This window comes from Candoia aspera, chromosome 5 (assembly GCF_035149785.1).
Source record: "Candoia aspera isolate rCanAsp1 chromosome 5, rCanAsp1.hap2, whole genome shotgun sequence".
NCBI lineage: Eukaryota > Metazoa > Chordata > Lepidosauria > Squamata > Boidae > Candoia > Candoia aspera.
This window is the reverse complement of record NC_086157.1, coordinates 15,397,898-15,421,079: the sequence shown is the minus strand read 5'-3', so window position 1 is coordinate 15,421,079 and position 23,182 is coordinate 15,397,898. Positions and strand designations below refer to the sequence as shown.

General features: G+C 40.8%; 1 protein-coding gene across 1 annotated transcript in view; it reads left to right on the top strand.

The window, feature by feature from the left end:
• The first annotated feature begins 834 nt into the window (after positions 1–834).
• The window catches only part of DNAJC3 (DnaJ heat shock protein family (Hsp40) member C3), a 37,020-nt gene continuing 14,672 nt past the window's right edge, over positions 835–23,182 (top strand). The window contains exons 1-7 of the mRNA XM_063304650.1: positions 835–1,068; positions 4,747–4,857; positions 6,906–7,030; positions 8,429–8,503; positions 17,188–17,340; positions 17,978–18,159; positions 19,659–19,778. Of these exons, the coding sequence (XP_063160720.1) occupies positions 987–1,068; positions 4,747–4,857; positions 6,906–7,030; positions 8,429–8,503; positions 17,188–17,340; positions 17,978–18,159; positions 19,659–19,778 (848 nt within the window). The 5' untranslated portion in view covers positions 835–986. The remainder of the gene's footprint in view (positions 1,069–4,746; positions 4,858–6,905; positions 7,031–8,428; positions 8,504–17,187; positions 17,341–17,977; positions 18,160–19,658; positions 19,779–23,182) is intronic.

Genomic DNA, 23,182 nt, shown 5'->3' with positions numbered 1-23,182 from the left:
GTACAAAACAATTGCTGTCTTTCAAACCTGTAATTCAGCTGGACTACATCTTATATTATTAATTTCGTTTCATTTCATACTCTCAAGGCATTTAGATGTAGCAACGCCTTCCCCTTGCGATAGAAACCTGCCCTACTGTAGAGCTATTTGGGTGACTATTTTTGTTGGCCAACCAATGTTAAGCGTATGCTTTTAAGGGCAACAGAACTGGTCTTTCAGTAACTTTTGCTAAAAGGCAAATGTCAAAAAATACTTTTCATATTTTAATAAATTAGTAAAGAATAAGATGACATTCGATTTTTGTTTGAACAGTTTAATTCCATTCCACAGAATTAAAACACAATGCTATGGATATCTATTCAGATAAGACCTGTTTTATCCTCCCTGGGGCTTACTTACAAATAAGTGGGTGAAGGGTTGCAGTATAAGTTGTATAATTCAATCTTGTGCAATTAATAAAATAGATAAGATGTGACTAACTTGTTATTTGACCTAATACTTTCCATCTGATTTGAGTAATCAAACGGTTATTTCCCGGGTTAACAGCCTGCTGTGGGCTTCAGTACGCTTTCAGTGTTTTCCTTGCGTACTGTGAAATTCAAAGGCTCTCTTGTTTTAGGGAACTTTTAAAAAAATAATCCCGTGGAGGTTTTTTCAGTCGGAAATGTCGCCCATCCATCGCGTCTCACAGAGTCGTAAATGAGCTGGAGTAAACGCCGAACAAAGTGAGGGCGCTGTTACGTCAGCTCAGTTCGTTTGCCCTGACCTTAACGCGCATTCTCAAGCAAAAGGGGGCGGGGATTTTCGACAGTCTCTCCTGCTTTCCACGTTCCCCTAGCAAGAGGCAGGACGGCGGAGATGTCAGCCAATCAGCAGCTCCCACGACCCACCCCGGGGAACCTGGTTTAGAATGTTGAGAGTTTCAGAGTCCCGAGGTAAACTTTCCAGCGAGCCCGGAGGTCGTGCGCGTGAGTCGGCAGGCAGTCATGGTTTCTCCTCGGACTTGTATGAACAAGCTTGGCTCGACGCTTCCATTGCTGTTGGTGCTCTGGGATCTCCACTATGAGGGTGAGAGAAAGTTCTGCTGCTTGTAGGCAAACGTTATCTGGAAAGTTTAGCTACTTGGACGAGAGGACTTGCGGCGTGGCGGAGGCAGGAGTATGCGTGCGGGGAGGACTGATAGAAGGCCTCTCCGCTGACTGGGCTGTAAGTGCGTGCATGTATAATGAAGATTCTTCTTATAGAACTAAAAACATGTTCTGACTTCGGATAATTGCAGATGTAGGGGAAGAAGCTACAGCCTTTCCTGTGGAGAGGGGCTGCAGTGAAGCCCCCTTGGAATTATAGACGGGGATGTCCCGAGTCTATAATGCAGTGTTTCTCAACCTTGGCAGCTTGAAGATGTGTGGACTTCAACTCCCAGAATTCTCCAGCTGGTTATTATTAGATAAATATCTAAATATTAGATATTTGCTGGCTGGGGAATTCTGGGAGTTGAAGCCCACACATCTTCAAGCTGCCAAGGTTGAGAAACACTGCTGTAATGTAATCATGGATAAAAAAGGTTTGCTTGTGGTGGGTGGTTTAAAATTAATGAAGCTGAAAAGGCTCAGGAAGAGAGGAGAAAAGATCCATCCATAGTCCTGGGCTGTTGGTTCTAAAATGACAATGTTGTAGCTTATATGTAAGGCCGTACAAATTTGCTCAGTGGGTTTTACTTCATGTGAATTGTGTTTAGGAATTCAGCCCATGAACTGGTAAGTGCCCAGTGTCTGTTTTGCTCAAATCTGCTCAAGTTTCCTAACATTAAACCATCTACAGGTCTTTCGGGATTGGCTCTTCCATCTTTCAGAGAGAAAGTATAACACTGACCTTTGTCACAAGTGTTTTGAGGCAGTAGATAAACTGCATAAATAAATAAAATGAATAAATGTAGCAGCATGCTTAAGGAACAAATGATGAATATAAATTAGCAAAGGATTTCCTCTTAGTGACATCAGCATGCTAAACTTGTATGATGGGACAGAGTTGGCATGCTCCAGGCCCCATCCATTAAGCACTGTCACCTGCTGAGACCTGGAAAGCCTGCCTTTTCCATTGCAGCACCTGCCTCTGGAACACCACCCCACCCTGACCATGTTCAAAAGGGCTCTAAAAAATGTGACTCTTTCCCCAAGCTTGGGTTAGAGTGGGTGGCAGGTCGTGTTTGAGTGTCTTTTAATGGTTGCTTTTCCTCCAGCATCTGTGTGTTTTTATTATTATTATTATTATTATTATTATTATTATTATTATTATTATTATTATTTTATTGTATGGTTGTTTTTACTGTAAGCTGCTGAGAGCTGTCATAGAGTTGGGCAGCCTTATACATTTCTAAAAGAAATAAATTTTAAAAACCCTGAGTTCATTTACTGTATTTTGCAAATAAATTGTTAGTTGGATAATTGCAAATGCATGTGCACAGCTGCAGCATGCCCAGTATTGTTTTAAAGTTTGGTCTCTTGTTTGCTCCCTCCCTTTTATGCAATGGTTCCCCATAGCTGTAGGAGTTCCATGGGTTGCAGATGTTTTGACTTGGTTGTGAAAAAATATTTTATCCTGCAATCATAACTTAATAATAAAGCTTTCACATCGTGCTACCTTTTTGAGTTCAGGGATATGGACTTTTTAGGTACTAATGTATGTTTATTCTGTTGAATTTTACTTAAATAACATGTTTTGCCCTTAAAAAAGGCCTATACGTATTTAAATAAATAGTTCCTAGTTCTCTGTTTTCCTGAGATCCAGATTATATTTAGGCAAAGGCTCAGATGAAATCTTTTGGGGGGAGATAGGCGGTGATCAGATAGATAGGTAGATAGATAGATAGATAAGACTTTTGAAACAAGTATGTTGGGAAAGGGGGCACAATGGCTCAGTGGTTAAGACGCCAGGCTTGTCTATTGGAAGGTCGCAAGTTTGGTGGTTCGAGACCCTAACCCTGCATGATGGAGTAAGCTCCCGCAGTCGCCCCCACTCTTGCCAACCTAGCAACTCGAAAGCATGTAAATGCAAGTAGATAAATAGGTACCACTCTGGTGGGATGGAAACAGCATTCCGTTCCTGCCATGCCGGCCACATGACCACAGAAGCGTCTTTGGACTGTGCTGGCTCTTCAGCTAAGAAGTGAAGATGAGCACCACTCCCTAGACTTGGACACAACTAAACAGGAACCTTTACCTCTATCTATGTTGGGAATCAAGCTACTCAGTTCATTTATGTCATTTATGTCTTGCCCTTGAATGGTGAGCCAGGGACTGTACTTCAGAAAGTCACCAGGACTAACATTAAATTTGATTTAATTAAATGGAATTAAAAGTAAATATAGTTGATTAAATACATCCCACAACTTTAATGATTTCTGGCGTGGGCTGGTCCATGAAGTCACAAAGAGTCGGAAGCAACTGAATGAATAAACAAGTGCAACTGATAAAATTACCTTTATTAATTGGGTTCATTTTTATCCATATTAAAATATTAATTGATGGAATGAATAGGTTGGGAGGTTGGTATAGTATTCACCAGCCCCCTGGATCGCCATGAAGCTCTGGGGATGCACAGGAAGCCCACATGTGAGCCTTAAGGCCACAGAGGCCAAAAGGAGGCTGCTGGGAACACAGAAGTTGTGCAAGTGCATGCAGAGGACATGGAGGCTACTCAGAAGGCTCTTGAGGATGCTGGGGACATGGAGGCTGTGTGGGAGGTGGAGATGCTGCTGAAGCTGCAGTGGCCTCGGAGGCCTGGGGGTTGGTAGCCCTGACCAAAGCCAACATGGATGCAAAGTTTGCTGGGCCTGGCAGAGCTGGTACTGACAAGCATTGGGAGCCTGCGGGCCTAGTGGAGCTGCTGGGGCCAGCAGGGGCCCCAGAATTCAGGGAGCCAGTTGTGTCATTGGAGCCTGTGGTAGGATGATTGCACAGTGGACTGCTTGGGCATTTAGGGCCACTTGTGATGTGTCTCATGCCTGAGTTACCACGAGTGGCTTTTTAACATCTGCACCTTCCTTGGACATTGGATGACTAGGGTGTGGGCTGGTTTGGTCCTCTCAGACTGTCTCTAGACCTGTGTGGACAGTCCTGAGGGCTGCTCTGGAGGGAGGCTGGAGGTTGTGGGGCATGGCCAGGGAGTGCTGGGCTTGGGGATGCTGTGCTTTTTGGGGTCTTTGCTGCCAGCTTGGGGCCTGGTAGTGGCCCGACCCTTCTTGCTGGGCTCTGGAGTTGCCCAACCAGGGTTCTTCCCTGGGTCTAAGAAGGGGGTGTCTTTCTGCCCCTCTGACCCTTTTGGGTAGTGATCTTCCACCCTGATGGTGGGTGGCAGATGGCCCTGGGTGTTCTTTCCCTAGAGGGGCTTGGACCCCTGATCCCACCAAGTGCTCAGAGTGGTTGGGTCCCTTGTGGGATAGGGTGGATTACTGTGGCTTGGTTATGAGTTAATTGTACGTGTGTGATGTGTGCCTTGGTCTGGGAGGAGGGACCAAGATGTGGAGAGAGCTGAGGGGGCAGGCAGGAACATCAGGACAATCACAGGCAAAGGTAGGTATGGTGGCGACCCAGTGGCAGGCCACATTTGAGGACATTGGACTTGCCATTTTTCTAGCCATGCAGGACTGATTTCAGATATCAGTGGTATCAGGGACATTGGTTATTTTTGTTATTTCCATTTTTAAAAAAATGCAGAAACTCACCCTTAATTTTTTATCTTCCTCAGGAGTACAATGTGGCATAAACGCAGAAGTAGAAAAGCAACTTGAATTGGGAAAGAAACTGTTGGCAGCCGGGCAGCTCGCAGATGCTTTGTCACACTTCCATGCCGCCATAGGTACGTCCCAGAAGACCACTGAGTTTTCCTTCTGAATATGTGGGTTTTGCCACCTCTAGTATAGTGAGTTAAATTATTGTGGTGTTAGTTTCTGTGTACTGTCCCTCTCACTTAAATCTCCCCTCTTCCGGGGGAGATGGGCAGTGGCTAAATTTGAGTGAGTGAGTGAGTGAGTGAGTGAGTGAATGAGTAATAAATAAATAAATAAATAAAAAGTTCACTTCCAGATGACTTCTAGATATTTTGTGGTTTGTTTCATTTATCTTTATTACAGTTTGATTTATGATTAGAACACAGATCAATGGAACTTAAGTTAGTCATGGTTTTAATATAAGTTCTTCAAGGCAGAGATCAATTGTGGTATAGTGGTTTCAGAGTTGGGCCCAGGGGCAGACCCAGATTCTAGTTCCCTGCTTGACCATGGAACTCACTGAGTAACTTTGGGCCATATTTCAAACTCATATGGTGGAGATAAAATAAGAGGAGATTTCTCATGTAAGCTGTTTTGAGCTTGTTGAGGAGAAGGGAAACTATCAGTATAACAATAGTGGCAGACTTTGATAATTCCTGCAGGCTCAGGGGTGGCTATTGCAGGTAAGATCTTCAGTACTGCATTGTCGATTGTGACTTGTTCAAATTTTCCAGATTATGATAGGTTTTTACATTTCAGTGGGTGAGTCAGGCTTGTGCAGGGATTCCTAGAATCACAGAGTCCTACAGCCTGTTTAGATCATTGAGTCCAACTCCCTGCTCAGAGTAGGAATTCACTTTGAAGCTTTTTCAAGGGATAGTTTCTAGCTTCCAGTTGAAGTTTTTCAGTGAAGGAGTTCAGTGACACTGTCAAACTGTCCTTACTATTAGGAAGTTTCGTCTAACATTCAGTTGGAATTGTCTGAAATCCAATACTCCATTTTTTGGATTTTGTGCAGATAGAGATCAGGTCTTGGTGATATGTTAGACCCTCATCCTATGCTGGTGTAGGAGAAGATAGATATAATAGGCCTTCATTTGAAAGGTTGCATGAGAGAGGGATGCCGAGTCACTGCCATTCTACCATTTTTCTCTGCAATTGGATGCTTCAGCTATTTTCTCTGTTTGCAACTCCAGTCTTTAGCCAAACAGAGATGAGAAATAGAAAAAAGGGCCAGTGTCAGGAAATTATGAGGGGAGTAAGGTATGGGATGAGAGTTCTGACTTTCTGCCTCTCTGTGCTTCTTGTCATATCTTTATTAATGTGTGATGAAGTAGACATAAGAAAATAAATGTTTTCCATTGTTGATTCGGTATGGTTTTTTGAACAATGGTTTATTAGCTGAGTTTGCATAGCACACTGAACTGTAAACTATTTCCAAAGTAGTGATTGAATTAGGGTTAAAGGAGGGCTAGGATCATGGGTGGACTTGTGCATTTTATTAACCCATTCCCCCAGTTAATACAAGTATGAGATTAAAATTAGGGGTGCTAAGAAACTCATTCTTGCTGAATGAATGTTTTTATACTTGGTTCACAGTTCAAAAATATTCTAACTACCTGAACAGGAATTAAGTGAAAAGGCTGGTATGTTTTGGTTGGGTACATGTTAAATGCTTATTGATAGGGATGGCGAGAAGAACATTCCATTACTGGTCTCCAGCGAGTCGATGATGGTGATGATGATGATTACTCCAGAGAGCAAACCCTACTCCCTTCTAGCACTGAAGATGTTGCTTAGTCAGGCAACGAAACGTCTGCAAGTTCAGAGAGCACCAAGGACTCCACAGTTAGATGCTGTAGCATGTTGGGGCTCAGCTTTATTCCTTAAATGCTCACTTCTGGAAAGCCTTTAGAAACAGTCTGGGATTCAATACCTGTCCTATGCATACCATTTTTAAAATATTAATTAGAGTGCCTACATAGCTGGAGATATTCCTTCATCAAGTTATATGAAATGTCAGACACTTCCCCCGCCTAATAATTGTGTTATTATTCCTCCTTGTTGCTTGCTTCCTTCTTTCCAAAGCTTTGGCTGGCTTGAGGCAATGTTCTGATTGCTACTTTTTCTCTTGCAGAAGGAGACGCTGATAACTACCTTGCCTATTACAGAAGAGCCACAGTATATCTAGCCATGGGCAAATCAAAAGCTGCCATTCGTGACTTAAGCAGGGTAGTTGAATTAAAGCAGGATTTCACATCGGTAAGCAGTGCTTTCTAAAAATTCCTTCAGGGTGGCTGGAAATGGCTTTTGGTCTTTATTTTTCTGTTGCCTTTTAAATGGGAGCCTGTCTCCCTTTCTTTTTTTAGTAAGTGGTTTAATCTAACAGGAAACCTCAATTATACAACTTGGGGGGATTAAATGTAGACTAAAATTGCAGCTGGGGAGACAGGATTTTCATAGTATTAATTCAGCATGTGGATTTGCTCTGATTACTGCAGGGGGTATTAATATATTACTGTGATTTGGGACTGAAGATTTTGGCATAGCTACAAATTGTTGAAGTATGTTCAGATGGATTCTTAAATCCTTTTTAGATGCTCAAGTAGTCTTTCCTCATTATCAAAACCTTGAGTGTTGTATTTGGAGCATCCATAATCTTGCTAATACAGTGGTATACAGCACTATGTATCTTGATGCCACTACAGTATATCAACAATAACTATAATATTTCTAGTGCTTGGGAGGTATATATTTTTAGAAACGTAATGCTGATGCTATAAAATGTTTGAATAACAAAGTAACACTTTTTAAAATTGGAAAAATTTGGAAATATTGTGCTGTATATCAGTACGTAGTAATTTTATTGGTGACAGATTAAAGTTATATTTGTAGATCTTTATAAGATTCAAACTGTGATCTGGATCATTTTTGGAGTAACGTATAGTAATTTGACATTGTCTTGTGTTGAAACCAAAAGCAGATTCTAAAATCAGAAGCAGAGGCATCTGTGTGTGTGTGTATGTTAAAAAGTCAAAATGGGGGCTGTAATGCAAGTAAAAAAGGAGTAAGGCTTTGATCATGCAGCTGCAGCTGCCATATTGACTTTTTTGATCCCTCATGTCTCCAGTCAGAAATATTTTTTTCTCTCAGCAGTAATGATTTTGATATTTGTTTTGATGTTTCAATAAGACCATAATTTGAGGGAATTTCGAAGTATTTATACACATGAAGCATTCACTTGTAAATCCTTTCAATTTAAAGGAAAATTATTAAATTGTGCCTGCATTTGCAATGATACACTTTTGACTTTGGTATACTAATTTTAAAAAACCATTGCTAAAAATATGTAACTTGAAAATGTAGAAGCCATACAGATTAGGCAATCAGGCAAGGTCAGATATTGTCCTTAATTTCTAAAGTAATTTAAGTGGAATGTACTTTTTTGCTTGTACTGAACAGTTCCGTGTACAGTATTTAATAAGGTCTAAGGAGCTATGCCAACCTCTCTATTAGTCCCTTCTCCCCCAAGAGGTAGTGAAGGAGGGAGACTGGGACCATCCCAAGCCTCATTAGAGTTATGCCTTGGAGTACCCCAGTCTTAATCTGGCATACTAATCACAGTGGCTGTTTTTATATTACAAAATTATTTTTCTTTAGGCAAGACTACAAAGAGGGCATCTGCTGCTTAAGCAGGGAAAGCTGGATGAAGCTGAAGAGGATTTTGAAGGCGTGGTAAGTGAAGTGCCTCCTCAAGGCATAGTTGAAGTAGCAGCATGTGATGAAAGGGTTTAAGCAGTGTATGTCCCCCTATTCCTATACTATATGATGGCGGAATAGTTTCAGTAGCGCTGGAGTCAGCAAGAAATTAGGCCCATGTAAATGGTGCTGCTGCCCTGCATCTTCAACTATCTTTTAACATTGAAGTGGCCTAAACCTGGAGTCCTGCACATTTTTGCACCAAGGAGCATACTTGGAGAGCATTAAAGATATCTTTGCCCAATGGTTGCCAGTGGGTGGGTGCATTGGAACATTTCATATCTAACTGGGAGGCAGGGAAGGCTAAAAAAAGAAGAACACCTTACCCACAATGCTAAATATAAAGTGGGGATCGGGGGCGATGTGAACTCCAAAATACACAACAGTTCCTTTTCACAGAAGGTTGATGAGTCAGAGACAAGAAAATGAGTACAAAGTAAAGGTAACAAATGTGACTTAAATGCCTGATTGTCTGTTCTTCTTCACAACGGACCATATTGTGTTATTTCACTGAAAGCAAGCTGATGATTCTCAGAAAAATATGCATCCCAGGAGACAAACATGCCCCAAACCTTCAGCCGAAACCTAAGCCTGGAGCAGAAGGGAAAGTGCAGCCTTTCCCCTGCTTTCTACAGCCTTGCAGGAGGCTCTTAACCAAACTCCAAGCTGTACTGGATGCTCTCATTCACTTCTCCTAGTCCTGCAAGATGCTGCCTCAGCTCATGACTTCTGCTTTGCTTTCTTTTCTTGAGGGAAGAGTGAAATACTTCCGTATGAGGTGCTGACCTGCAACTGTGTCCTTTTCATTCTCTGAGAATGCCTCTGGCTCCCCAGAGGAATTTCTAGAGGTTAAGATGATACTGAAACCTAGCATTTCACTTTGTACCATGCTGACATTTTAAAAAAATTCAGGTGGAGCAGAAGAACTTAGAGGGCACCAAAAGAAGGATCCACAGAACTGTGTTGTCCTTGGGCAACATTATGTTCAAATCAGTAAAAAGGATCAAGCTGCTCGGTTAAGTAAGAGGCTGCACAAGACTATCATACTTAGTCAGAAGTATATCTGATTGTCTCCTGGGGGGACTTATTCTTTATTAGGTATGTACTTCATGTTTGAATTTAGGAGATTTAGGGTGCCTTCTTTCATACATCATAACTTTAAAGTGTTGCATCTACCATAAAAAAAAGAAGCATTTATTAGCCATACGTTTGGTGAAGAGAACTTTTGCTTTGTCTTGAATCTTCTTCACGTCAGCTTCAGCAGGGCGTGTTTTTTGGTTTTGTTTGCTTCCCTTTTATGTTTTGCGTTCCCAGTTTTTTCACTCCTTGCCTAATTTTGATGTGTGTCAGCACCTGATCATTCGAGCATTCACACAATCACAGTCAGGAGGCTGGGCTTCCTTTAACTGTTTTAATGAAGCGTAATGAACGGTACAGAAGGCAAGCTGCGAATAAAGATTTCCTGCTCAAACTAACTTAAAAACTACATTCCCTTAGTTAGTCCCCTTTCTCATGAAACCATGTCATCCCGCCTCCCATCCAGATGGTGTTCCTGGCATATCTCAACCCCGTGTCCTTGATGTCTTCCATAGCCATAATAAACCACTTCACACTCCAACTTCACACCCCCGCCCATGGTAGATGCTCCAATAAGGGTTTCTGGGAAACCTTTGATCGGGGGGATCTGACAATGTGATTATTTTGCATGTACTCAAAATTCCTGAATGTAGAACAGTCAAGATGGTTCTTCTGCTGATACTGCACTTATTGGAGCTCAGAATTCAAAGTAAATATTAGGAGGCTAAAGACCACTCATTCTGCCTTGAAATAAAAAGAAAAAGAACAGGTATATTTTGTTGGCTATTTAATATTTGTTAAATATTATGCAACTTTTTGTCTTTTTTTTTTTTATGAAGCAAATCTTAGTATAGAGGGAAGAATATGACAGAAAGATTTAAAATCTTTAATTGAGAAAACTAGAATGATACCTCATCTAAATTGCAGCCCAGTATATTTCGGATAGAATTAGACTATTATTTAGAAAAATAAAATTACCCTCCAGAAATAAGAAACTGTAGGAGTTAAAAACAGGCAGGCAGTCATTTGCTTAAGCTTCCCAGATGGCAATATTTTAAAAAATAAATCACTAGGAGAGACTTCTTTTGAATATATTTGTGAAGGAATTTTTCTTTGGTTGCTGAGATGTTTGTAGCAGCCCCAATCCTTATAGGAAAATAGGGAGCAAGCCTGCATTGGGATCTTTCGCACATGGAAGTAATCATTCAGCTGGATGTGGGCATTGCCATCTGATCTGCTATGGATTGACCAGTCCCTTGCAAGGTTGGTTTTAAGAAGGGAGCTCAGCCTCACAGTAACTGTTGGCTGGCTGGCAGGAGTGTTTCTAGTTGCATTTTCTCGTATCCCACAACTTGGAGAACAACTGTTTCCCTTGAGAACTATTCCTACAGCTAGAGTTGGGAAAACAACTTCATTTTGTGCTGTTCCACTAGAGGCCAGCAAAGTCTGTCCTTGAGGGCTACCTTTGTTAAACTGCATCTCCCTTAGTGTAAAAATGAATAATAATAATAATAGTAATAGTAATAATAGATTAAACTTAGGTCTTTTATCCTGTTTTATGACATTGTTAACTTTTCATAAATACAAGCAGTTAAGTTTTAATTTGCAGCTAAAGGAAGTGAAATAGGTTCTGTGAAACAATGTGATATTTTCCCTTTATTTTAGTTGGGTTTTTAAAAATGGTAGTGCAGCCTCATTTTTGATCCTGAGTTTCTCTGTAATATCTCTACAGGCATGTACCACATTTAACAATTCTGTTTGTTTCTGAAGTGATCAGGAATTCTGTCCAGCCAAGTGAGCAGGCTGGGGGCGATGGGAGATTGTCTCATTTATCTTTCACCAGCCTCACATGTTTTGTATTCAGGAGAGAAAGAAGGGTAAATGCCTTCTGCAGCTGTCAGGCATAGGGGTCTAGAGTTAGGGATAATGACCAAAAGATGAGGACACATTTGCAGTGATACCTAAGTGCAACCTTCACCCTTCACCCTTTCATGCTTGTCAGTGGTTTGCACCATGGGGCACTTTTGGCCACCTGCCCCCTTGTCCCATGGATTCCCTTGCCATCAGGAGAGGAAGGCTTAATTGAATGGAGTGACATGATTTATTCTTTCTTTGCCATCCCAAATGCTTTAAGTAGCCACTGTTGTCACTAACAGCCTAGTTAAAATGTTTTTAATCCAGAAAAGTTTTGGGTTTTCTCCTTGTGGATCACCTGATGTGACTACCTGCTCTTGTATATTTTTTAACATCCAAGATTTTAATAAAATGTTCTCTTTTACCCCTCCAATAGAAATAGGTAAAGGTAAAGGTTTCCCTTGACGTAAAGTCCAGTCGTGTCCGACTCTAGGGGGCGGTGCTCATCTCCGTTTCAAAGCCTTGGAGCCGGCGTTGTCCATAGGACACTTCCGGGTCATGTGGCCAGCATGACTCACCCAATAGAAATAGATCTGTACTTTTTCATTTTTTCCATTGTTTGGGAACATGATTCCATTGGCTTGTAGCAATAATCCAAAAATACCTTGAATCTTCTTTTTGGTGGGTGGGAGGTCATATTCAAACTAACTTACTGGTGCTGCTTCTTAGGTGCTCCTGTTGACTGTCCCTAATAATGGGAGAAGCTTGACAAACCCAAGTTCATAACTTAGTGTAGATATGAGCTGCAGTCGTTGACTTGTTCCTCTCCTAACAAATCAATCATAAGCCAGGATTTGGCTAATAGTATGTGAAATCCTTTAAATAAAAAAGAGCTCAATGTATTTATCGCTAACTGTGCTGAACTGTATATATGCAGTGAATAAATACTGCCAATGGGTAGTGTATTGAATACAGTATTGATGTGTAGTTGATGGTTGATGGTACTGGATCCTTTGGGGCCCTAGAAAGCAGATTCTCCTCTGGATTACCAGAAGTTGAGCCATTTAATGTCCTTAGATCATAGTTAATAGCTAAAAGAGTCATTCTCCAACCTCTTGTTGTTATGGTTTTATCTTAGAGTGGTGGGGGCCAAGATGAACTTGGCAGACACAAAATTTGGTGCATTAAAATGTAAGAGTAGGAATTTGTCATCAGGTCTCGATCTAGCATTAAAATCACAAGCTAAAATCAAAATTGAATTAGGAAATTGAAAGGTCAAGTGTGTTGCAAAATCCTCAAATAAATCCCAGGAAGCATTGGTCTGAGAAACCAATCTATTGTGGGCAGGGTGGGTGGGGGATATCATTGAAGTTTGGATGAGATCAGAATGGTTTTGCCTCTAGTGCATATCCGCCTTCAGACTTGGTGGTATAGATTTTGAGAAGGGGTAAAACCAGGCAAAGTATCATCTATTGCATCTGTGTTTCCTGAAGTAGTACAATATCATGCTGCTGTAATAAAGAACTGAAAATGGGGTCATTCCAGAAGATCAATTGTAGAGTGTGACCAGAAACTCTAAGACATTTGGTTGAGAGGGGCTACTAGAGAACCTCAGGATAGAATGCAAGTTTGGATTTGGCAAAGGGTGGGTCATTCAAGCATGAGGAATTGTATTTGAATTGGTCTCTGATGCTGATACACTTGAGTTCTAAACTTGTAACTGGCTTTTTATAGTTACAAAGGAATTATGCCTTGGCTGAATTGCCCATGAACATTGATCCAGAGCAGCTGTAAGAGCAGGGTCAGCTTATGACATGCTTTGGCTTCTGCTGGAGCTATTTGTGGGACAATGGTTCCTGTAGTTCAGCATAATGAGAGCAGCAGGTTATAAGATCAAGCAAAGTAGGAAAAGAAACAGGTAGAGTTGATTCCATTAATTGGCAAGCGGCTGTAAGAAGTCTGGCTGATAATGTGAGGTTCTAAGCACTCCTTTGTAGAGGCACAAGGGCTGCTGTTGACATAAAAGGTGGTTTTAAGCAATGCAGTGTCAGAGTGTAGTTTTTAGTCCTCTAGTCTATGAAGAATACTTACTTCTTCCATCTTTAGTAGTGGTTCTTTACCAAGATTTCTTGAGAGAGGACCTCTGGAGTTGAGAGAGTCATATTGTCCTTGGGCAAGTTATTGTTAACTGTGCTCAAGATTAGCCTGTCTCCTGAGCTGATGTTGTCTGGAGGTACTTTGGTTTGTCCATGAAGTGATTTGGCTGCAGCAGCGGGTTGATGTTCAAGTCACAAAAATTTGGGTGGGTTTGACTCTAAAAATTGGAATGAAGTAAAATAAAATAAAATGGAATAAAGCTGTTCACTAAGAATAGTAAATAGCTGGATGGATAAAAGAAGTTGAATAAGAAATACATTGTAAGAACCAGCATGGAAGAGCAGAGAGAGCAGCCGTGACACCATCAAGAAAGAAAGACACACTCTTACTTTACAAATATGCAGTCTAGTGACAGAAACTAACAAAACTCGGGATGACTAGGGGTTAAACTCAACATAAGAGGCTCTGTTTTTGACTTAAGAAAGCAAACTAAATTTGTAAAGAGAAATTACCCACACAAATCATTTTTAAAAGCAATTTGACTACTTGCATCTCATTTGTTTTATTCTGTATTAAGTTACTAATTTTGTTGTTGTTTATTCGTTTAGTCACTTCCGACTCTTCGTGACTTCATGGACCAGCCCACGCCAGAGCTTTCTGTCGGTCGTCAACACCCCCAGCTACCCCAGGGACGAGTCCATCACCTCTAGGATATCATCCATCCACCTTGCCCTTGGTCGGCCCCTCTTCCTTTTGCCTTCCACTCTCTCTAGCATCAGCATCTTCTCCAGGGTGTCCTGTCTTCTCATGATGTGGCCAAAGTATTTCATTTTTGCCTTTAATACCATTCCCTCAAGTGAGCAGTCTGGCTTTATTTCCTGGAGGATGGACTGGTTTGATCTTCTTGCAGTCCAAGGCACTCTCAGAATTTTCCTCCAACACCACAGTTCAAAAGCATCGATCTTCCTTCTCTCAGCCTTCCTTATGGTCCAGCTCTCGCAGCCATATCTTACTACCGGGAACACCATTGCTTTAACTATGCGGGCCTTTGTTGTCAGTGTGATGTCTCTGCTCTTAACTATTTTATCGAGATTTGTCATTGCTCTTCTTCCAAGGATTAAGCGTCTTCTGATTTCCTGACTGCAGTCAGCATCTGCAGTAATCTTCGCACCTAGAAATACAAAGTCTTTCACTGCTTCTACATTTTCTCCCTCTATTTGCCAGTTATCAATCAAGCTGGTTGCCATAATCTTGGTTTTTTTGAGGTTTAGCTGCAAGCCAGCTTTTGCACTTTCTTCTTTCACCTTCATCATAAGGCTCCTCAGTTCCTCTTCGCTTTCAGCCATCAAAGTGGTATCATCTGCATATCTGAGATTGTTAATGTTTCTTCCAGCGATTTTAACTCCAGCCTTGGATTCCTCAAGCCCAGCATGTCGCATGATGTGTTCTGCGTACAAGTTGAATAGGTAGGGTGAGAGTATACAGCCCTGCCGTACTCCTTTCCCAATCTTAAACCAGTCCGTTGTTCCGTGGTCTGTTGTTACTGCTGCTACTTGGTCGTTATACAGATTCTTCAGGAGGCAGACAAGATGACTTGGTATCCCCATACCGCTAAGAACTTGCCACAATTTGTTATGGTCCACACAGTCAAGGGCTTTAGAATAGTCAATAAAACAGAAATAGATGTTTTTCTGAAACTCCCTGGCTTTTTCCATTATCCAGCGGATATTGGCAATTTGGTCCCTAGTTCCTCTGCCTTTTCTAAACCCAGCTTGAACATCTGGCAATTCTCATTCCATGAATTGCTGAAGTCTACCTTGCAGGATCTTGAGCATTACCTTACTGGCATGTGAGATGAGTGCCACTGTTCGATAGTTTGAACATTCTTTAGCGTTCCCCTTTTTTGGTATGGGGATATAAGTTGATTTTTTCCAATCTGATGGCCATTCTTGTGTTTTCCAAATTTGCTGGCATATAGCATGCATTACCTTGACAGCATCATCTTGCAAGATTTTGAACAGTTCAGCTGGGATGCCATTGTCTCCTGCTGCCTTGTTATTAGCAATGCTTCTTAAGGCCCATTCAACCTCACTCTTCAGGATGTCTGGCTCTAGCTCCCTGACCACACCGTCAAAGCTATCCCCGATATTGTTATCCTTCCTATACAGGTCTTCTGTATATTCTTGCCACCTTTTCTTGATCTCTTCTTCTTCTGTTAGGTCCTTGCCATCTTTGTTTTTGATCATACCCATTTTTGCCTGGAATTTACCTCCGATGTTTCTAATTTTCTGGAAGAGGTCTCTTGTCCGTCCTATTCTATTGTCTTCTTCCACTTCCGCGCATTGCTTGTTTAAAAATAATTCTTTATCTCTTCTGGCTAACCTCTGGAATTTTGCATTTAATTGGGCATATCTCCCCCTATCACTGTTGCCTTTTGCTTTCCTTCTTTCTTGGGCTACTTCTAGTGTCTCAGCAGACAGTCATTTTGCCTTCTTGGTTTTCTCTTTCTTTGGGATGTATTTTGTTGCCGCCTCCTGAACAATGTTGCGGACTTCTGTCCATAGTTCTTCTGGGACCCTATCTACTAAGTCCAGTCCCTTAAATCTATTCTTCACCTCCACTGCATATTCCTTAGGAATATTAGTGAGCTCATATCTAGCTGATCTGTGGGTCTTCCCTAATCTCTTTAGTCTGATCCTAAATTGTGCAAGAAGAAGTTCGTGATCTGAACTACAGTCAGCTCCAGGTCTTGTTTTTACCGACTGTATAGATGTCCACCACCTTTGGCTGCAAAGGATGTAGTCAATCTGGTTTCGGTGTTGTCCATCTGGTGAAGTCCATGTATAAAGCCGTCTCTTAGGTTGCTGGAAGAGAGTGTTCGTTATGCAGAGTGAGTTGTCTTGGCAAAATTCTATCAGCCTATGTCCTGCTTCGTTTTGTTCACCCAGGCCATGCTTACCTGTAATTCCAGGTGTCATTTGACTGCCCACCTTAGCATTCCAGTCTCCCATGATGAAAATAACATCTCTTTTAGGCGTGTTGTCCAGTAGGTGCTGCAGATCTTCACAGAACTGCTCTACTTCAGCTTCTTCAGCATCTGTGGTTGGGGCGTATATTTGGATCACTGTGATGTTAGATGGCTTGCCCTGAATTTGAATTGAGATCATTCTGTCGTTTTTGGGATTGTATCCAAGCACTGCTTTAGCCACTTTACTATTAATTAAGCCATAATGTATTTTTTCTTACCTAAATTATCTTGTTATAAGGTGGTCACTTTTTATAGCTATAAGATCTGTTGGTATCATTTTTATTGCAAGAAAACTTAAGTGAACAAACCATTGATGATCATGGGAGTGATTTCTAAGTATGGCATTTTTCATGAAAGGATGTATTTCTTGAAAGAAAGGGTGCCACTAAAATCTCTAAATGGTGAAGCAATGAGCACACACATTGCATAGTAATTGCACAAAAAGTAATGAACAGTACTCACTAGATGACATTGATCTGCTCAGATGACAACCAGAATCTCTCATAGTGCATCGTGTGCATATCTGCTCAAAACTAGCATTGAGTGCAGTCAAACCTCAGGAATTTTAATGTGGTTTTTTTTGGGGGGGGGTCATTGCTTTCAGCTTCTGTCTAACCCAAATGATAAAGAAGAAGGAGAAGCCCGCTCTCAGTTGGTGAAGTCAAATGAGGCTCGGCGCCTGCGTTCTCAAGCACAGACTGCCTTTCTCAAGAAAGATTACTATACTGCTATCAGTCTCTTGGACAAAATTCTAGATGTAAGTCCCAGAGTGGAAATCGATGCGAAGATGTAAACATGGTCACTACTCTTGAATTCTACTTTAAAAAATTAAAAGTTCTAGACCAGTCTACTTTAGAGTTACAACAACATCCAGTTATGTATACTTTTTTCACTAGATGCTTGCAAATTAGAAGACTTTCCACCATTGGGCAAGGTTTCAGTTTTACTGCCCAGCTGAGTGGCAGCACCTAGCTCACCTTGCCTGATTTTAAAAGCTAAGTATGATTAGATCTGATTCGTACCTGATTAGATGGGAGACTCCTAGGATATCCTGGGGCTGTAGGCTGGACTGGGAAGTTGAAAAAACACCCCGGAAGAAGGCAGTGACAGGCAATTTCTTTACTATTGGCACAATTATACAGATGTATCCATGAAATCCTCAGAAGCTCATCTCCCTTCGACTGAGACTTTACCTTATCAAGCTAATCTAACCAGTTTCGAAGAATTGTGTTGAACATGTTGCTCCCACTGCGTAGAGTTATTTGCCAGATTCTTAAAGTGTGTGCAGTATGACCTTGTGTACCTTATTGCCTTGTTCTAGGAGGGAGGGTCTCATTGAATAAGTACAAAAAGTAGTGTTGGACTAAAGTCTTTTTTCATTTTGGTTTCTCAAGGTCTGTGTTTGGGATGCAGAGCTGCGGGAACTTCGAGCTGAAAGCTATATCAAGGAAGGGGAGCCTGGGAAGGCTATCAGTGACTTAAAGGCTGCTGCCAAACTGAAGAGCGATAATACTGAAGCATTCTATAAAATCAGCACTATATACTATGAACTGGGGGACCATGAAATGTCTTTAAGGTAAAGCTAGTGCTATCTGTAAGGGTAGGAAAACAAGTCTTTAGAATTTTAGAAAATTTGCACTGAATGGAACGATGCCTTGCCAAGATGAAGGAGGGGTTATGTGTTGGGGAGAAATGTGGTTATGGAGTTCTCCCAGGCCCCTTGCAAATTATTTTTCCCCATGAGAGAGAAAAGTTCCAAAATGACCTGGTGAAGAAAGGGGAAGTGTTCAGTGTACTTCCATACCACTGCCTTATGCCAGATTTTAAGAGTATCATTTCTACAGTATACTAGAAATCCAAATCAAGAAAAAAAAAGTTGCTGTGTTCTGATCAGAATCTGAGTTTATTCTTTTTCTTTCCTATGCATTTCAGAGTATTTCTTTCTCAAGGAAAGCTAGATTTTTTTCTTTTTATTAAATGGTAGTTTACAAGAAAAAAATAAGTAAGCAAAGAGTGTACAATATTATGAGGAGTAATACAAAAAAATCATATAATTAAATAAAAAATAAAATGCTCCATTAACAATGAAATCTAAAAGTTATTCATAATTTCTATGTATCGTAACAGTTAATAGTGCCTATTCATATTAATAGCACCTATTAATTAATTAACCTATTGCTATTAATATAATGAACGTAATCTGCCCAAATTGGTAACTGTGTGATTCTTGCCTCAAGGAAAGCCACCCATAAAAGTTAATGGCTGTACTTCAAATCATAACGAATCATAAAGTCATATAGATATAAAATAGATATAAAATCAATATAACTATATGGAAACAGAAATATAATTAAATTCTCTTGATTTTGTTAGTGCAAATAAAAATTAATCCTCAGATCTGAAAGGCTGAATAATTTGAGATTATTGCATCAACTTTTTTTAACAGTATCAGTTGATTTGGTGATTTTTCTGCTAATCCTAGAGGAAAGGTTTGCACGTGTGTGTATATGTGTATAAAAGCTGGGTGCAAGAGGCGACAGCCGTGAAACTGGGCATCTCCTAACAACGGATCTCTATGAAAGGGGCCAATAATTTCAGATTTATGATTGATTCCAGGCAATTTGCTATATATACAATTTGCATTTTCTTATTTATATTAAACAGTCAGAAAAATGATTGATTCTTCTGTATAAATGCCCTCATCTTGCAGCTTTTCCAGTCTGTATATTCTGAGATTCCCTCACTAAACTTCCTAGAGCTGATGGACGTATTTCTTGAGTGGGTGAAGTTTTTCTCAGACGTCTTCAAAGCAGGAAAATGCAGTTCCCAATAATCTAAGAAACGTAAGCAGCAATAGCATGTGAAGGGCTTTATGTTTTGCTACTATTACGTTTCTGCACACACCCAACCTTTGAGAGATAATTAATATCCCTATTCTCAGCAGAGGAAGGGAATCTAAGGGAATGTGCCTTTTGCAAACAGACTAGGAGCAAGAACTGAGCTCACAGTGTTTAACACTAGCATCTTGATCACACAACCAACCTCTCTCCCCCTTGTTTTTTCTTGTGTGCAAAGTGAAGTGCGGGAATGTCTGAAACTGGACCAAGACCATAAGGAGTGCTTTTCTCACTACAAGCGGGTAAAGAAGCTCAATAAGCAGATTGTTTCGGCAGAAGAGCTCATCCAAGAAGGAAAGTAAGTTGTCTGTTGTGTGCTTTCGTTTTCTTGGTTGAATTTCCTCCTCATGGCTCTTTTTGAAGGGAGTGAAACTCAGACTGGTGGCCTATCGTAGAAGAAATGTAATGATTGGAAGGCATCCTGGAGATCATCTAGCCCAGCCTTGCCAGTGCAGGAATCCACTACTATCATATCCCCAACAGATGGCCATCCAACTTCTGATTTAACAGAATAGGATGAAGGAGAGTCCATCACCTCCCAAGGCAGTTGGTTCCCCTGTTGTTCCTGCTGTTAAGATTTTCTTCTGATGTTTAACCATAATTCACTTTCTTGTAATTTAAGCCCCTTGGTTCTTGTCCTGTCTTGGAACAACACTGAACAATTCTGCCCTGACTTTTATGTGACAGCCCTTCAAATACTTGAAGAATGCTGTCATGTCCCTACGTAGCCGTCCCTTCCCCAGTCTATACCTAGCCAATGTTTGGACTGTTCCTTACATATTTTTCCTTCCAGGTCTCTTTGTTTTGCTCTCTTCAGGGCACATTTGTCAGTTCCCTTCCTAAAATCTGGTGGCCAGAATTGGTGTACTCTGACCAATGCAGAATAGAAAAGAATGATGATTTATTTTCATCTTAGCACTCTACTTCTGTTGATGAAGGCTAGGGCTGCATTGAGGTTTTCTATAGCTGCGTCATATTGTTGACTCATATTCTGCTTGTGATCCCCCTAGAACCTTTTCGCTTGTGCTGCCTCCCAATGTGGTCTTCCTCATCCTAAACTCACGCCTTTGTTTTTTCTTATTTAAATGAAATATGTTGAAGTCCACATATCCTAAACTTGCCAAGGTTGAGAAATACTGTCAGCCTGGCGAGGTAGTCCAGACAAGAAGCACACCTAGATGAACTAATTCTGTTTTATTGTAAGGTCACATTAAACAGAATCTTGCAAGACTGAAAGTATTTCTCCCCTCCTCTCTTTTTAGTCTCCGGAAAACTAGGGAGGGCCCCTTCTGAAATGCTTCCCATGCTTTTCCCCCACCTATGGACTGAGCTGCCTCTTAACAGACCATGCCTAGGATGGAGGTCTTTGTCCTGTCTTCCAAGGTCATTCCCACACACCATCACAAATACTGCTCTAGAGAGGCAGATACCAGAACTCTCCTTGCTCCTAATCCTGGGGAACATGAGCTACTGTCAATCTATCCTCATGCCAAGGGATTCCTTAGGGAATTAGGGAAGTCTTAGGGAAGGAAGCAGGAAGTTAGCAGGAAGACTTAGGGAAGTCTTCCTGCTAACACCACCCATGATTCAGCAGTGGATGTTATCTGGGACCTCCAGTAGTAGTCTAAGCCCTAACTCCTGTTCGTGCCTTGGGCAAATCAGTCATAGAACATTTAACATGGAAAATGCCATTCCTAATAGCTGGGCAAGCGTCAGAAGTAGATGTAGATGCCAAGAAGCAGTCCTGCATCATCTGGCCAGCGCCATCACTCTGTGCCCAGACCTGACTTTTAAGCCCTAAGTGAATGTGGTTTTCCATCAGGGAAGTAATCCTCCCTTTCTTCTGCCCTAACCCCAAGACTCAGTTAGGCACAGACTAGACCTCAGATGACCAAGATCTACCTGAGAAGAACAGTGGAGTTCACAGTTTTTTCAGTAGCCTCACCTGCACCACAAAGCATCACCAATCATGGTCTTTCGATATTTAAAAGTCTGAATTAGCCTGTGAAACCAATACAAGCCTGACCCACTGAAATGTGGCCATTTCACCTGCCTCCGATAGGGCTGCCAATGTGCTCTCAGAGTTGTCCATTATTAAACACTATAAACTTTTATGCCTCAGCCAAAGCATCCTTCAGCAGGAGAGTGCTGCAGGAAATAGTTCCTAATGAGGACCAAGAGCCATCCAAATATAAGACTCTACCCGTGGGGGCAGCTCTACTATGAAATCCATGGCTCCACTATAGGAAAATGCTACATTGGATTTACCATGAAGGTCCATTTTCTATAATGGACCATCCAGCACACTCAGGAGACAAACATACTGTGGCTCATATTGATACCAGCGACTAATTGTACTTAATTTTTTATATCCCTTCTTTATTCTACTTTTCTTTGAGCTCCCTGCCTAGCATTCCAAAACTGGAGATGGAGCCCTACCCCCAGGATGCAATGTCAGAAACTTCCAGCCCTGTCTCCAGAGTGGGATAGAAGAAGATAACTCTTCTGTACTGCATGTATGGAATGCTGTCTCTCTGCTGTAGAAAATGGATCTTCATACTAAGTTCAATGCACAACTTTGTGCATAGGGATTTTGTGAATGTTTAACAAGTTAGCCATGACTGGAAACCAGTGGGGTCTTTTCTGCTGACAGGAATGCTTCTGTTAGGAAAGTGAAGTATCTCCTGCAACCTTCATACACACCCAGAATTTGCTCCAGAGCATCTCATAAAAGACTAGAGCAGTTTTTTTGTTTTTGTTTATAATTTTTATTGAAGAATTTAATTACAGTAGTAAAGGCAAATACAAACAACTCAGAGAAAGGAGAAATAGAAAGAAAGAATAAAAAGGGCAAAGAAAGAAAAAGAAAAAGAAGTAAGTTAAGAAAAAGAAAAATCTATAAAGAAGTGACTTCTGATCTTGAGCACAAGTATAAACAAATTTGATAACTCTTCACCCCCTAAAAGGTTACAAACAAATATCTCTTCTTCCTGTAACCTATCCCTTATCTACATGCAATTCAAAAATCATCAACTTTTCAATCCTGGGGTCAGCAAAAAGTCCATAAAGGGTTACCAGAACTTTATAGAAACATTTCTTATTTTAACCTTGGTCAGACAAGCCAACTTTATATTTCTTCCTTATACTTCTGACAATCTTGATCATTCATTCAGATGTTGAGGTAGGATTTGGTCTCTCTTCAATTTTTCTTTTTCCCTTCCTGAAGGCTTCTACGAGGCTTTAGCAAACCTTTTGTAAATCATTATCATTTTATCGTCATAAAAGTCATTATCCGGGTCATTTTCTCAGTTTATCATTTGTATTTCCTCTTTGATTTTCAAAACTTTAACCAACTTCTTTTGTTTGTCCGATAGAAAGTCCTTATCCAGGTCATTCTCTTGGCTTGTCATTTGTATTTCTACTTTAGCTGCCTTCTCTGTCTTGTAATCCACACTTTTTTTAATCCTTTTTTTTAATCCAGTATTTCTGGTTTTTATCCAGTATTTCTAGTTCTACTATTTCTGCATCAAGTAAAGTTTGCTTCATATCTGTCATTCTTTCATTAACATCTTTTGGACATAGTCTATCTATGGCAGCAGACATCAGTGTTGACATTGTAACTACTAATTTCTGGCTCCATTCTTCAAAAATCTCCTGAAGTATTTCAAATGTTACATTTTGTGTCATTTTGTAAATCCTTGT